Genomic DNA, 15,476 nt, shown 5'->3' with positions numbered 1-15,476 from the left:
CAGAACAGGACTTGGTCGAAGGAACCACGAAGCGAGGGACAAACCTGAGACGTCTGCTGATTCATGGGTGATGCTCGTTGAGTGTATTCGTGTGAAGACCGAGGTCGTCTGAAGGTGGTCCCATACCATCTCGCTAGATTGCTAACATCTCTTCGGCATCGAAATCCGACTCCATCAGCATTCCGTCGTCTTTGCAAACCGTCCCGACAAACACTACATCTGGTACGACACCAAGAAAAGAGTCCTTCTCGAGCAACTGTAACTGCTCGCTACCATAGAAGACCTCATCGTCGAGATTTGCCACGCGAGTGTCGCGTGCTTGCGAAATTTGGTCATGACTCTCCGCGCGGGAGTCTTCCTCAGAAGCCGAAGGAACGTCGTCCACCAAAAATTCGTGCCAGCCCTCATCCAGCATGTGGTCTAGATCCAGATCGGGCGGACAAACGCAGTCATCTTCGCCGCAACAGCAATGCGCTTCTTCCAGCCAAGCCTCTGGCTCATCAGGCCCGAGGATGCGGAACGCTGATCCGTCAAGAGTGAGCATTTCAAATGGTGTGCTCGATTGCTCGCAGTTCATCATCAAACGCGCACGAGGAGCGCGGTCTGACTTTTGTAGGTTTGCTGTCAAAACCGTCCACATGTGGCTTCCCAGACTGTCCTGCACCATGGACATGTTGCTCTGCTGCCGAGTGGTCAAGCCATCACGGCGTGCTATCTCTTTGAGCTTGTTCCCCAAGGTTTGGCTTCTGGCGTTCACAGCACAAATATTGCTCAAAGCATGGCTGATGGTGGGCATGAATGCGGCACGCGAAGCAACTGCCTCCAGAAAGCCCGGCGAGAAGCCGGTAGGGCAGACGTCAGCAAGATGCTTCAGTGACTCACTTGCACTAACGATGATATCCTTTGTGGAGCATTTCAGAGGTACAGCAATTGAGTATCGCAGCCCAGCATCGAACAGGTGTGGCAATGCCGCGATCTGATCGTCCATATTTGGGACCATGTCGCCAGTACTCCAACATCGTTTGAGACCAGGACGCCGCAATTGTGCGTAGCCACTCTGCACTTCGTCCTCAGGTATGTTTTGTAGAGTGGCTGACAACATGTCTGCACATAAGTTACTTCTCTCTGGCGTCGTTCTTGTCCGTCGCATCGAGTGAACACCTGGCGAGCAGGATCTGGGGCCGAGAGATTGATGATGAGCAGCGTCCAATAAGACCTCATCGGGGTTTTCTGCTTTTATCGTATTTTGATCCTGAGAAGCTCTGGTCTTTCTCCGCTTGCAAGTCTCTGGAGCCGTAAAAGTCATAGACAGTATGGCCTCACTGAGCTCTGCCTTGGGAACTCCCGGCGGTGGTTGTACATCGCGAGCGGGCACATTCTGCGCAAGCTTATGTGCTTTGCACCACGAATCGGTTCTCGTCCTCTCGCGATCGTCTAGGACAACTCGAATCCGCATACAAGATTCTGCGGTATCCAGCGAGATCTCCTTGGCCTTAGGCTCGAGCTGCAGTTGTTGCCAAAGCTGGTGTCTGTCAGCATGAGGCCCGCGCTCGGCACTTCATTCAACGTACAATGTCATCCGATAGTCTTTGGGCGAGCTGCTCCGCCAATCTCTCGTCTTCGCCTCGATCACAAGATGGAAAATGCAACCTAATGGTCAGTCGGAAGCCCGGTGTCAGAGTGAGCCAGGCCCGCTTAGGTTGCAGTGGGCCACACGTGGCCACAAGCTCCGCCAGTGTCTCCAAATCATGCGCAGATGCAGCAAATTGTGCTTTGCTCTCAAGCTGTAGCCGTAGACCTGAAGTTGTTGAAACCAAGTCTAGCTGGCCCAGCTCGAGATCAAAAGGATGTCCGGCCATTGTACTTGCATTTCGCTTGCCATGTGGGAATTGTCCAGCATGTCGTGCTGACAGACTGACAGAAATATGGTAGATGCTGTATCGATAGCACCAACAAGTTGGTCTCAGAGTACTTGCTGCAGCGAAGAAGGAAGGAACGAATGTTGGTATTTGCCCTGGATCGTTGCCAGAAGTCTTGGTTGCCAGAATGAGAGTTCCGAACTCTCCCGTGCTTGGCAACAACAGACTTCCGCCTCAATCGTTCCCGTTTGTGAACTCACAACGCATCGAATCTTGTCACATCTCCCACGAACATGGCATCAAGAGGCAGCCCTGTGCGGCAGCTGTTCCGCGCCAGACCAAGCGTTACGACGAGAGAATGCCGATGCGCTGCCAGACGCCAATTTTCTGCCAGTCACCAGCACCGGACAGACGGCGTCTTCAGAGCATTGACAGGAGAGCGTGTCCAAAAGCCATGGATCGAAGCCTTCCGGGAGCAACAAGCAGGCCAAAAGCAGCCGGAGCCTCCCAGCACTCCTGCAAATCGCGACTTGACACCAAAGAAGATGTCAGATTCATATCATAGCGTCGTATGTAGCTGGCGAACACAGATGCACATCAACAACTAGACTGATAGTTCAAGGTCCTTCCCCTTGCGCAAGAGCCATGGTTGCTAGACACGTATATGAATTCGTCAGGCCATATTCGCATTGGAACCATTCTGATGGACTTGGATGCTCTTGCCGGTGTAGTGGCGTACAAGCACACAGGTGATGCTGTCACTACGGTGACTGCAGCTTTCGACCGAATTACGATCGAGCACCCTCTTACCGAAGTCTGTGATCTTGAATACAGTGGACAGGTTTGTCATCCCGTAGCACGCGTCGCTGATAACCGCTAAATCGCAACATCAGGTCACGTATGCCGCAGGCCGAAGTAGTATGGAGATCACATTGCAAGTCGCTAAAGCTCCACCCAAAGGTCAAAAGCCGAAGCCCGAAGATGTCATGATGACCTGCCAATGCACTATGGTCTCTTTGGATCCCGCTACAAAGAAGCCAGTGAATATCGCCGCCGTTCGCACCGACACTGAAGAAGAAAGGCGACTGTTCGAAGAGGGAGAGAAGAACGGACAGCGTCGCAAAGAACTGGCGAAACATTCCTTACTCAAGCAGACGCCGAACGATGAGGAGAGTGATCTAATTCATGCCATCTGGCAGCGACAGTTGCAATATCACGACCCCGCTGATTCAATGCGAATGCCCTCAAATGTGATTGCCATGGATGCGACTCAACTCAGGACCGCCAGCATCATGCAGCCGCAGTACAGAAACAGGCACCACTTCATGATCTTCGGTGGCTTTCTGCTCAAACAGACCTTTGAGATCGCGTTCTGCTGCGCTGCCAGTTTCGCCCACACACGACCGACTTTCGTATCCCTTGATCCCTCCACTTTCCAGAATCCCGTACCTGTAGGAAGCGTCCTATATCTCACAGCGACAGTCGTCTACACGGACCCACCTCTCATATCAGGACAATCCGACGAACAACAGACGACTGAAGGTCGAGCTCAGAATGCAAAGACTCGTGTACAGGTGCGAGTGGACTCCAAGGTCAGAGATGTCGAACACGGTGTGGCGAAGCCAACTGGACAGTTCAACTACACATTCCTGGTAGACAAAGATGTCAAGGTCGTACCGAGAACCTACACTGAAATGATGATGTACGTTGATGCGAGACGAAGAGCGATGAGTGTGCGTGAAAAGGTTCAGCATGGCGATGCAGATGCCGGAAGCACGGAGCGGATTACCGAGTGAGGAAGCAACGTTGGCCTCTCGCAGGCCCGTTGTTTCCTCTGGTTTCTCAACGTCCTTGCACTTTGTCGTCCAGCTTCTCGCGCTGCGGCCGTTGCGTCGGGAAGGAACAGGATCTGAGGGAGGTATAGCCGTTGGAGCTTAGATGGATGTGCGAATTCTCGACGTCCTCCGTGATCTGAATTCGACTACAGATATTCGATATCGACTGACGACAAGGCGCTGACGAGCTGAGTCGCAACCTGTGGTCGATCCACGGCCAGCTACAGGTCGACAGACCTTTCAGTGGACTTTCTGGTCGGCATACCGCGTTATTGCGAGCTGTACCGGTGTAGCAGAAGCAAAATTGACACCCGATTTGTCACAAGGACCTTCTTGTCTCAAAGAGCTTCCCGTGGAACTGACTTGACGACGTCGCCGAAGATGCCATGATGGCCCAGATCGAGTCGAGCTCGCCAGAAGCACGTGGTCGCAGAAGTGAACAGCACCTTCGTGTAACGTACAACTGGCCGTTGCAGGCGGACAAGACGTCGCTGGGCATTCGTTTACATCTGCTCGCGAAGTTCATAAATCACCTCAACTGCCACAGCTCACAACTCATCAATATGTTAGGCAACAGTCCGGGCGTCCCTGACTGTATCAACGCCACGCCAGATGCCATCCCAACTGGTTCGCCAATACTCGAATTTGGCCCGAACACCGCCGCACTGCGAACGGGACCTATGTGCGACCCAGATATGATGAGTCTGTTGCTGCCAGTCCGCGACAGCAACGACTCGTGGCACCCCAACGAAGGAGCCTCCAACTCAGACACGCCCGCGGCCACACTCGAGGTTGTCCCTCTCACAGAAGAGACAGAACGTCCCGAAGAACCGACCGGCGAGTGTCTCTTCTTCGAACTGCCCGCTGAGTTACGGAACGAAATCTATCGCTACGCACTCGTATCAACCGACAGAATCCACATCACCACCACTATGGTCCAGCCACCCCCAGAACCCGGGATACTGCACGCCAACCGCCAGGCACGACAAGAAGCCCTAGCAATCTACTACCACGAGAACCACTTCCGCTTTGACATGTACGACCTCAACGCTTCAGCCTACATGCGTTGGGTCCGCGCCGAACCCGTCATGCGCGGCCGTTTATCAGTCTGGTTCAAATTGTACATTCCCACCTCCGCGGACCTCGCATGGCAGAATCTCATGATATGGTTGGAGGCGATTCATTCGAGGAGGGTGGCGCATGGACCGAGCAGCAGGAGGTTTCCAGGCAAGAGAGCTTTTCGCATTGTGGTGGGCGAGATGAAGGAGATGGTAGAGGTTCTGAAGCAACAGGGGTTGGGATGGGCTCAGATCTTGAAGTGCTTGGAGTCTTCAAAGAGGATGCTGATTGCATCTAGCTCGAACGGGGAGTGGATCTAAGTTGCAGTGGATGGCTCGTGTTGGTTTGGGAGAGAAAGTTGCGTGGGGACAGCGTGATGAGTATGGTACCTTTCTGGAAAGCTGGCGGCGTTGGTCAAGGCGTTGGGCGTTGAGCATCAATGATCATTCGTGAAGCATTCGAATATGACGAGATTGTGGAACTCCCACGACCCATATCGAATGACATAGAAAGAGGGTCGTGGTGGGGGATTTGCGTGCGGGCTGGGATCCTTCTTTCACTTTAAGAATACCACAGGGCAACAAGGACATCAATGAAGGAATGGCCGAACGGCCAACATAGGGCTGCACGCTTCTCTCTGAAAGCAGCAGACTGTGGAAAGGACAGTTTCCATAGTGCACATTATGCTAAGAGACCTCCCAAGATCAAGACCCAATCTCACGCAACCCCATCGGAAACTCCATCGCTTATCGCCATGTCCAAATAACTCCCGAATCGCAAAGTGGTATCCGCACACTTGCTCGCTAACACTATAGACCAAATTATCCCACCAGCACCACCTCGGATTGCTCTTCCTCTCTATTCTTCCAGCTCATATTCTAGTGTATGGTCCTCGCTGCATTCGGAACAATACCATCGACTCCTCCCATTGCACTTTACCACTCGGTCTTTGCACATATCGGCGCTCCAGATCTCGACTGAGTAGCCATTGAGATATCGATTGCCGCAGTATTCCACACTATCGTCGATCATGAAGACGTCGCAGCCGCAATAGTAGTAGAGGAAGGAGTAGGAGCACATTGTTGTTGCTTTCTCCTCGTGTTCGATCGGAGGGGGATCTTTCTTCGCTGCTACGACTGATCGTTTGACCCGCGGCTTGTGTGGGTAATAGGCCTTGCAGATCGGTGCTTGAGCACGCGGCGGAGTATAATGTGTATACTGCGAAGAGCACTTCCTCCTTGACAGCAGCTAGCCTTGCTCTTTTATAGTCGTCGTGCACGCCTCACTCTTTCCCAATTTGTCTTCCACACGAGATAAGCTCAAGCAACGAGCATTAGCAGTAATCAGAACAGGTCAATCGAAACAAACCCCAGTAGATTTCCCCTCTCACTTCTCGCAGGAGGGCACGAGTTTATTACCCGGAGCAGAAGCAGAGCGAGGCTTCCTTTGTCCGGCGCTCAAAGGCACCGCATACTTGGCGGTTCGCATGGCTCTGGCCTTCTTTTGCGTATCTTTAGACCTGCGCCTCCAGAGGCCAGGCCCTCCGATGTTGCCGTAGCGCGCCGTCAGCTTAGTCGGAGAGATGAGGCGCCGTGCTATACCAGCTTGCTACTGCAGACCGCTTGGAGGGCGGTGTCGCGAGGGGTCATCCCGGCGAGGGTCTGAGACAGGCTTTCGACAGCCTTCGAGAAGGTCCGTACATTTCCTCGGCGGCGACCTGTCGTTGACTTACTGTACGTCTGTATGTTGATGTGTAAAGCATCAAAGTAATTGCGATACTTGTCCCTCGATAGTTGATGGTGTTGATGGCCTGACATTGATTTGGGATCTGCGAGAGGATCGTCAAGTCCTCCTTCCGTGTTCCGCTCCCGGCGAAGGTCGGCATTTTCGTGGCCGCGGAATCTCCACAAACAACAACAGAGCCGCAATCACATTTACAGTTCGCGTTGGTTTCACGTTTACCACAGCCCTTCTCCTCCAGGTTGGCCTCTATCACCAACATTGCCGCCTGCCTCGGCCACGAGATCTCGTCCCAAGCCCACGCCATGTCTGCCAGACGGAGCTTTCGACGAACTGCCGCAAAGTCGCATCGATGAACACCGCCACACGGTATCCTCCTAGCCCCGACCAATATGCCACCCTTGTTCAATACGAATGGCACGCAATCCGGGTGGACTCTCACGTGGAACCTCGGTAACGGACCTCGTCGCTACTTCTCTTGAAGCCGCAGAAGATGGACATGGGATCATTGTCGCAGCATCTTGCAGTTTATTGCACTGTTGTTTAAGTCGTCCGGTCAGAGCCCATCGCGGATATACCTGCCATGACAGACAAGACATTGGCCAACATCTACTGTCAATGCCGGAACCAATCACGGAGATTGGCTTCTCTGCCATTGAAAGCCATTGAGATGCAGATGATTTGATAGCCGATCCCAGACTCCGGATGCTGCATACTCCGCGCCCAAACGCTTCTGGCACAAGACTCAACGATGGATCGTCGTCGTTGTACGCAATAGTGCCTGCCAGCGAGGCAGCTCAAGACCTTCGTCATCTGAACTCGGCTGTGGCAGATTATGCCTGGTCACAGCATCATGGCGGGAACAATGAAGACTTACTCTGGCTGAGGTGATGCATTACGAAGACGGCAAAGCAAATGGGTCTTGAGTGCTGCAACAAACACCTCAATTCACACACATACGGAATTCGGAATTCGGCCCGTCTCACACATCCTTTCTCTTGAGCTCTCTGAAGCTCTCTTCTTCACGCCATCGAACCTTCATTCCGTGTCACGATGGACGCATACGAACACTGCAGCTAACACAGATGCACAGTCACGCCGATCATAGACCAGTCCAGCATTGTATTCCTGTAACTAAGCTCAGTTGTTCCAAAGTGACTCACTGGAGTGCATTTAGCACGCCTTATGGCAGCCAGCTATCTGCCGCCCGGGCCGAGAGGTATGCAGTCTTTAACCGCCATTTCAACAGCTCTCTCTGTCTCTCTGTATGCACTTCTGCAGCATACTTCTTCAAGCTCGTCACCTTCCTTGATCAGCTTGCATTTCCTCCACCATGTCGGCATCACCTAGCCGATCATGGCGGACTTCACAGACATTGCTCATCTTCACCTCAACATTAGGATTATTCACAGGTTTGTGGCAAGACTACGTGGGGCCCGAGGTTACACTAACGAAAGCTACGAAGAGAACTTCCTCTATGCGTTTGTGGTGCCCATCCTCCCCTATATGATTGAACAGCGACTTCGGCTTGATCCCGCCTACACACAACGCTTTACCGCGGAGCTTCTCGTCATTCTTGGCCTCATATCGATCCCAGCAGCCCCCATAATTGGCCATTTAGCAGATCAGACCACAAGTCGAAAAGGCCCGCTTCTGATTTCGCTTTTGGGCTGCACGATTGGCACATTACTCGTTGCCTCCACAATTTCAATATGGCTCGTTTACGCAGGTCGGATTCTCCAAGGTATTGCTGGCACTGGAGCTTGGATTATCGCTTTTGCTATGCTCGCGGAATCCGCGGGCACAAAGCACACGGGTAAGATACTTGGCTTGGCAAACAGCTTCGTCACGGGCGGAATCATAACCGGGCCAGCGGTGTCTGGAGTGCTATTAGAATGGCTTGGGTATTGGGCTGCTTGGTCCGTGCCATTGGGTCTTCTGTTCATCGATCTTGTGGCTCGATTGGCAATGGTCGATGTCAGGCCAGAGGAGAAGGCGAAGCCAGATGTATCTGGAACAGCAACTCCGACGCAGGAGTCTGCACAGGGCGAGGATTCCCCTTTGCTCCAAGCAACCTCAACAGCAGATGAGCAGGTTGCTGAAAAGCCGGCTCGCAATTTCTACAGTGTGATACTGAGGTATAGCGGGGCATGGGCAGCTATGTGCAACGTTGTGGCTTTCGGAGTGATCATGTCTGCTTTTGATGCAACACTTCCGCTGCATCTTCGAGACATTTTCGGTTGGGGTCCTGCTTCAACAGGCTCATTGTTCCTTGGTCTGCAGATTCCAGCAATGTTGACAGCACCGCTAATCGGCTGGCTTCGAGATCGTATTGGGCTCCGTTGGCCAACCTCTATTGGTTGGGTTATTACTGCTCCGCTATTGTGGTTCACTGGAGTACCTGACAAGTCCAACTTCCTTGGTGTGGGAGATGGAGCTACAGGAGAACGAGCTTTTGTAGCGACGATCGTCGGAATCGGTCTCACCATGTCCTTGATGCGTGGAGCTGGTGCATTCCAATTGACATGTGAGTAATGTGGACATATATATCAGTGTTGCTGGACTGACTTTTCGAAGCGTTGCTGTTTGAGCTCAAAGCTCAGGATCCCTACATGTTCGGTCCTGGAGGCGGAAGCAGTCGCATGTTCTCTCTCACCGAGATCTCCTTCAACGTTGGTCTCTTGGTCGGACCCATACTGTGTGCTGCGATAACAGACGCCTTCGGCTACTACTACACAGCCTGCACATTAGGTGAGTCACTATGGTAACCTGCGATGAAGACATGGCTAACCATCTCGTTCAAGCTACCTGTCTCACTACTAACAGGCATCACCTCTTTTCTATTTTTCTCCCACCGGTCACAGGTGCGTGAGCAGGTCAGTCCATCATGATTGCAAACAAGTCCGTCCATCTCCTTTCTGCAGCGTTTGCGTATCGTCTAGGCATCAGCGATCACATGACAGCATCTCTAACAAAAGTCAATGCTTCAAGTAAATTCTATCGGTGTAAATATACGCACAGCTTCTCTGCTCTCACAGCTGAACAGGATAGGGCATTAATTTTCCTCCATCTCCACACGAGTGGCAGCTACAGTCTCCATAGGAGCTGAAGACAAGTCCCACTCTAACGCTCCCAGCTTCTCGTAATACTTGTCCCAGAGACCATTGGCTTCCTCACGCGCCTTCGCGAAGAGCTTGCATTGTTCCGAGATGTCTCCTTCGCTCAACTTGCCAGCGTTGGAAATGTCTTCCGCTACAATAAGTGCCTGCCACCAAGCAATAACGAGAGCCTTTGCATCTGCATGCTTCTTCAGCACGATGAAGATGTTCGCTTTGCCTGGTCGAGACGATCTGTCGAGCCATAGGATATATTGGTCGCTTTCATACAGTGCCAGGATTTCACTCAGCTTCTTCTCATCGACTTTCACGGCTTTGGTTGTTGCCTGTTGCTCCCCAATGGCGACCAACAATCTGGACAGTGGTGCACCGATGAAGCAGTGGCCAACAACACGATCATCTTTGTCTCTCATTACGCCGTCCCGTTCAAAGATGCGCTCACTGGACGCCACTTCAGTTGGAGTAGGCACATGGCCTTTGCGAAGATGACGGTAGACCAAAGATGCTCTCTGTCGATTCAAAGTGTGCATTTTGACGGCCCGCACAGCACGTCTGTTGGTCTCCAGATGAATCGAAAGCAACAGAATCAATGCAGTCCAGGTAGCAAACGGTGTCGTGATCCAAGTAATCACCCAACTACCAAACAGCATTCCCGCGAGAGAGATGACTGTCTCCTGGCTTGAATCTTTGGCATTCAATTCTCCCAAATTTCCTTGCTTGGCGAAGTGAGCACTCAAACTAGCTTTTGCACTCCCAGCTGCAACGCCACATAGCGAGCGAAGAATGCTGCTGGTGCTCAAGATCATGACTCGGGTCGGCTTGGGAAAGATTGGAGACAGGCAGTCCAGAATGAAACCAGCGTCGTTGAGGATATCTGCCAGGAGACGATACATCTTGCATTCCGGCTCGAGGGACAGGCCGAAGCGGTGTGCGAAGAGGATCGTGGTGATGCGGCCGACTGAGTCTTGAAGAATGGAGAGCAGGAGGGCAGTTGTGGCATTGGCAGTCGCATCTCCTACTCCAACACCTTCGAGAACAGCTCGAGAGGAGAGCATAGCAGCGATGCTGCTCGAGAAGGCTTGAAGCGAGTCCTGTCCCGATGTCAGAATTGCAATGTCTTATTCCGTGAACCAGTTTCCTCACATAGATCTGATACCTGAGTTGAATCAGCACTCCTCTCTTACATATCTCGCGACTTGTGGCCACTCACTCAAGATAATCATCTGTAACACTGTGAGGAAAGCCAACAGGCAGAAACACGTCAAGTGTCTTGCTCCATAGTGCAGTGAATGACTGGGAGTTCCCAGGCCGCTGCTTTCTATCAGCTGCAAGTCTGATCTCACATATCGGACATGGACATACAATCACATCAACTCGGCTCTCCTTCTCACTGCCCAGACTCTGAACATACGTGGCAACCACATTGTCCGCATCATCGTACTCCCGAATCCTGAACGACTTGGCCGCCATATCGCAATCGCATTACGTGCAAAAGAAAAGACGAAGAAGAAACAATAGGCGGTCGACGTGGGCGAAACATGCCAGATGTCAGATCTTGGCCCATGCTCCTTGTCAAGTGTTGAAGCCTCAATCTCCCAGGGCAGTGGGAGCGCGCAGTCACGGGATCTCGCGTCCCGTGTTAAGGTTGCGCGACACCCGCGACGTGCCGATGAAGCTCCATGACGACGGCATTGCTTGTTTCTCTTGTTCCAACAACCACTCGCGACTGACAAACCACCGTTGTGCGTTCAGTCGCTACTTCAGAGACGCATTGCAGCTTTTCTCGTCGCTGTTGCCGACAATGGAGCTCATTCCGGGAATCCTGCCTCCCTCGAAGGAGAACTGGGAATTGATCGTGTGGGGCTGGCAGTTCTTCCCACTGGTTAGTGAACATCTCAAATACCTCACATATCCTCCTTCAGGAAACTGACGCAAAGACTTCACAGTTCACAGCAACCCAATGGTTCATCGACTACTACCCCCAAGGCAAAACCTCAGTAGACTCCAAATGGAACCTCCCAGGAAAATGGGCCTGGCTCATCATGGAACTCCCAGGAATCACAATCGTCAACTACTGCGCCTGGGTTCTACCTTCAAAGCTCGGTTTAACTGAAGGACTTCCTTGGGCGAACTGGACAATGATCGGACTCTACTCGATTCACTACATCTACCGAGCAATTCTCTCCCCGCTCTGGCTCAATCCTTCCATGTCGCCGATTCACCCCTTCGTAATGGTCAGTGCATTCATCTGGCAGACGATCAATGGTCTCTCACTCGGAGGTTGGCTCGCTGGATATGGTCCCACTACAGTCTGGGACTGGGCTGGAAGGCTCTACATGATCGAAATCGGCCTCGTGATCTGGGGCTGGAGCTTCCTCGGCAACATTTTCCACGACGACGACTTGCGAGAAATCCGCCGAGCCGCGGCCAGAAGACAAAAAGCGCAAGCGGAGAAAGATGGAAAACCAGTCGCTGGGACTGACAAACTTTACATGATCCCGAAAAATGGTTTATTCCATTTCATTCTGTACCCTCACTACCTATGCGAGTGGTTCGAATGGGCAGGATTCTGGATGATTGGCGGACTTGACTGCGTTCCTGCCAGGACCTTTCTGTTCAACGAGATCTCTACGATGTTGCCGAGAGCGCTGAGTGGGCACAGGTGGTACGTGGAGAAGTTCGGAAAAGAGAGAATCGGCAAGCGAAAGGCTATAATTCCTGGTCTCCTTTGAGAGAAGAAGCCAGCACTATGGTGGGTATCAACTAAGAACGCTCAAAAAATGCTGATTGAGAAGTGCAATGATGCTGCAGCGGATTTTACACGCTTTCAAGCAGCAGATGCTCGCATCATCTGCTGCATTAATAATGCTTTTTTAGCCTCACTTCACATCATGTCTGAACACCCATATAGAAGTCAAAGTCTCCATGACCTCCAAATGCAGTCGTCGCATCATTCTCAGCCAACTGCTCCAACAAGCTCAAGAAAGGATCGCTTTCGACTTCTGTATGAGCCGATTCAGCGCTTCCGTTGAAGCTGCCTGGAGTCGTCTGGTCCAGCACACGACCTTGATAGGGATCAAAGCCTATTGGATTCGGCATGCTGATTGCGGATGGTATGGGACTGAAAGTAAGATTTGGCGGGAACGTCTCTCCGTCGAAGAGCATGGGGTTCTGCTGCTCTTGTACCTCGTCTGGTTCGTTGCCAACGGGCTGTTCGTCGATGACTGCAAGCTCGGGCACACTCGGCAACGCAGGTTGTTGTTGATTTGGTTGTGTCAACATAGCTTGCTTTGGTGGTGTTGGGTATGGTAGGTTGGGTGCTGTCGCTCTTCGCTTCTTTGGCTTCCGGATGGGGCCATTATTCTGAGGTGCGGGCTGAGTCTGCACTGCAGACAGACATGCCTCCGGACTCCAGAGATTATTGGCCTCTCGAAGCATTCCTTCGTTCATGCCAGTGTCAATGATGATGTCGGAGAAGCTGACATGGGCCCCATCGATATAGCATCCTGGGTATCTGTCAAAGAAATCCTCCATCTGGAAGACCGGAGAGAAGCGCATCGGGCTGCTCGCCAAGGATTTTACAAGCTGTGCATGGCTGGCATAGACTGCTTGTAAAGTATCCCGTTGATGCTGCACGCCCGCCCAGGTGGATCGCAGTTCAGTGAGCTGCAACATAGCTCGATGTAAGAACTCTGCACTATGGCTGAAGGCATCTCCCTCCCGGTACGACAAGTAGTGGACACCATGGACGTGGATCGTGCCTGCTGTGCAGACTGCATAGCCGACAAAGGACGGCCAGTCGAGGAGGGCGGTGTTCTTGCCTATTTCGACCAGCTCAGCTATGGCGTTGGCATGCATGAAGCACAAATTTGTCGCTTCGATCTGCCATGATTGATGTTGACCTGTTCCAGAGAGCTCTGCCAGATCGATAGGTAGGAACGGCCGATAGATGAGACAGTGTACAAGATGGTAGATCAGCTTGCTCAGCACAAGCGTCGAGCTATCATGTGATCCAAACAAGGTATCGATGGATGTGAAGATATCCTGCGTAGCTGCAGCCCAGTAATCCAAGTCGGATCGAATCCTGGACAAAGTCGACTGTGCATGCCAAGGGAAGTGCGAATCACCCTTCACACCGCCAGCGGCAAGGTATCGATTGGTGATCCCAAGCACGCGGACAATTTCAATGAGCATAGCACCGCTACCTTGGGCAGCATTAGAGACACCCAGGCCCTGTCCCGCGCTTGGAAAGAAATTGCCGTCCACGAGGACCTGAGATCCTTGGGGTCGCCAAGCCGGCAGTCTCAGGTAGATGGATTCGTCGGCAATGAGTGAGGGTCGCTTCGAGCCGCTGACTGTGAAGCGATCCATTAGATAGCATGTCCAGAACAGTTTTCTGCGGCCCTCTCGCTCCGAGGACGCAATGCGGAGCTCTGCTGGCAATTCGCGGTGAAGGTTTAGTGCAAACGCCATGCTGACGGCGTGTGTGAGCACCATGTAGCATCTCTTGCCTCGGCCGTTCTGGAAGTTGGCCATTGCCAGGAGCAACAGTGCCTGCAGGTTGTCAATATTGGGCTCGTCCACGTCGATTTGTGCTCGTGCCCGATGCACATAGTCCTGGCTTGAGCGGACAGCTCCGCTGTGGCCACCGCATAGATGAGGCACATATCGAATTGCCACTGCGTGTATCGCGTTGATGAGGAACACAGGAAGCCTTCCGTCGCGGAGGCGCTGTCGTGTGGCTGTCTCATCGAGGATGTAATATGGTTTGTTGTGCAGTCGAGCGAAATAGGTGTCGAGCAGGGCATCAGTGAACGCCATTGCTTCTCGAGCTGGTGCTGCTGGAGGCGCTGGCTCGATGGGCATCGGGGCTGACCTCACTGGCCTCAGCTCCGCAAAGTCGAAGTCGTGCACACCTGGTGAAGTCCTCGCCACTTCTGCCTCCTCGCCTCTCTCAGAAATCTGCTTGTCGCTTTGCGGACTAGTTGAAGTCGCGTCTTGGGTAGAATCGCCCTTTTGCTCATCTTTCAGACGTTTCTCAAGTCCATTAACGCGCTTGAGTAAGGCCTCCAATACGTCGGTCTTGGGCCCTCGTTTCTTTGGTATGGCGTCTTCGAATTGTCAGCTCTCGCGGGGTTGACGCGCGATTGAGTGCCATACCATAAATGCAAGGACAGTTGAAGACCTGGCATGCTTCGCAACTTGGTGTCGAGCGATTGCACTTGATCTGGCCGAGGTCAGCATGCATCCAAAGCTGACCTTTTTCAATACTGAAAAACAAACCTTTCGCTTCCGACAGCTCTTGCAATTCATCGCCTCTTTCTGGTCGCCATTCGACTTCCTGACCGGCAGGCGTTCGATTGGCCTCGCAATGGTCGCCATGTCTACACTGTTCTGTTGTGCAATTGCCATGGTCATGCTCGTGTCATCGGTATTCCATGCCCAAGGTGTAGAGGAGCGAGGAGCATAACGTCTGCCGAGCAAGCCAGAAAAGATCAAGGAGCAACAAGAGGGCAAGCTTGAAGGTTAAAGCAGGATAGGTCCATCGTGTTTGTCGCTTCGCTTGTGGAGCCGGTACGCCATACTGCGACCATTCGCACTAGGTTCAACCCCAAGTTTACAGATCACGGGCACGAAAGGGCGGGGGAGATCTGCAGGGCACATACTACCTTACCACCCACACGCTGCTGCGTGCTAGCCATGCTGCGACTTACGGGATCTGGGTAGCATGCGGGCGATCCGACAAACCGCCTCTTCTTGCTGCTGAGGACGGCAAGACGTGCGCAGGATGGGCAAGCTTTGATGGGAGGCATGCAAGCCACCTCCACTCCCGGTGGTGAGTGCCTGTTCTGGGGTGCAGGGCGAGA

At 52.7% G+C, this 15,476-nt stretch overlaps 7 protein-coding genes across 7 annotated transcripts; 4 read left to right on the top strand and 3 right to left on the bottom strand.

Moving 5' to 3' along the window:
- Positions 1 to 133: 133 nt before the first annotated feature.
- RHO25_006920 (uncharacterized protein) lies at positions 134 to 1,859 on the bottom strand (the record flags this gene model as incomplete). The annotated part of the gene is made up of 2 exons (XM_023597714.2): positions 134 to 1,522; positions 1,572 to 1,859. 2 exons carry the CDS (start codon positions 1,857 to 1,859, stop codon positions 134 to 136), a joined length of 1,677 nt encoding a protein of 558 aa, XP_023451986.1.
- A 293-nt stretch (positions 1,860 to 2,152) lies between these two features.
- RHO25_006919 (uncharacterized protein) lies at positions 2,153 to 3,655 on the top strand (the record flags this gene model as incomplete). Its single annotated transcript, XM_023597713.2, has 3 exons — positions 2,153 to 2,428; positions 2,482 to 2,700; positions 2,753 to 3,655. 3 exons carry the CDS (start codon positions 2,153 to 2,155, stop codon positions 3,653 to 3,655), a joined length of 1,398 nt encoding a protein of 465 aa, XP_023452600.1.
- Positions 3,656 to 4,257: 602 nt separating this feature from the next.
- Positions 4,258 to 5,073, top strand: RHO25_006918 (uncharacterized protein; the record flags this gene model as incomplete). The annotated part of the gene is made up of 1 exon (XM_023597712.2): positions 4,258 to 5,073. One exon carries the CDS (start codon positions 4,258 to 4,260, stop codon positions 5,071 to 5,073), a length of 816 nt encoding a protein of 271 aa, XP_023452610.2.
- Positions 5,074 to 7,826: 2,753 nt separating this feature from the next.
- RHO25_006917 (uncharacterized protein) lies at positions 7,827 to 9,365 on the top strand (the record flags this gene model as incomplete). The annotated part of the gene is made up of 4 exons (XM_023597710.2): positions 7,827 to 7,905; positions 7,959 to 9,020; positions 9,071 to 9,244; positions 9,298 to 9,365. The coding sequence occupies 4 exons, from the start codon at positions 7,827 to 7,829 to the stop codon at positions 9,363 to 9,365; spliced, it is 1,383 nt and encodes a 460-aa protein (XP_023452488.1).
- A 183-nt stretch (positions 9,366 to 9,548) lies between these two features.
- On the bottom strand, positions 9,549 to 11,079 carry RHO25_006916 (uncharacterized protein; the record flags this gene model as incomplete). The annotated part of the gene is made up of 4 exons (XM_065602855.1): positions 9,549 to 10,700; positions 10,753 to 10,765; positions 10,820 to 10,920; positions 10,972 to 11,079. The coding sequence occupies 4 exons, from the start codon at positions 11,077 to 11,079 to the stop codon at positions 9,549 to 9,551; spliced, it is 1,374 nt and encodes a 457-aa protein (XP_065458927.1).
- Positions 11,080 to 11,410: 331 nt separating this feature from the next.
- On the top strand, positions 11,411 to 12,341 carry RHO25_006915 (uncharacterized protein; the record flags this gene model as incomplete). Its single annotated transcript, XM_023597708.2, has 2 exons — positions 11,411 to 11,491; positions 11,556 to 12,341. 2 exons carry the CDS (start codon positions 11,411 to 11,413, stop codon positions 12,339 to 12,341), a joined length of 867 nt encoding a protein of 288 aa, XP_023453096.1.
- Positions 12,342 to 12,498: 157 nt separating this feature from the next.
- On the bottom strand, positions 12,499 to 15,027 carry RHO25_006914 (uncharacterized protein; the record flags this gene model as incomplete). The annotated part of the gene is made up of 3 exons (XM_023597707.2): positions 12,499 to 14,720; positions 14,770 to 14,836; positions 14,893 to 15,027. 3 exons carry the CDS (start codon positions 15,025 to 15,027, stop codon positions 12,499 to 12,501), a joined length of 2,424 nt encoding a protein of 807 aa, XP_023453097.2.
- Positions 15,028 to 15,476: the final 449 nt, after the last annotated feature.

Source organism: Cercospora beticola, chromosome 4 (assembly GCF_033473495.1).
Source record: "Cercospora beticola chromosome 4, complete sequence".
In the NCBI taxonomy this organism is placed as follows: Eukaryota; Fungi; Ascomycota; class Dothideomycetes; order Mycosphaerellales; family Mycosphaerellaceae; genus Cercospora; species Cercospora beticola.
The sequence above is the reverse complement of the archived record's forward strand: the minus strand, read 5'-3'. Positions and strand labels throughout refer to the sequence as shown.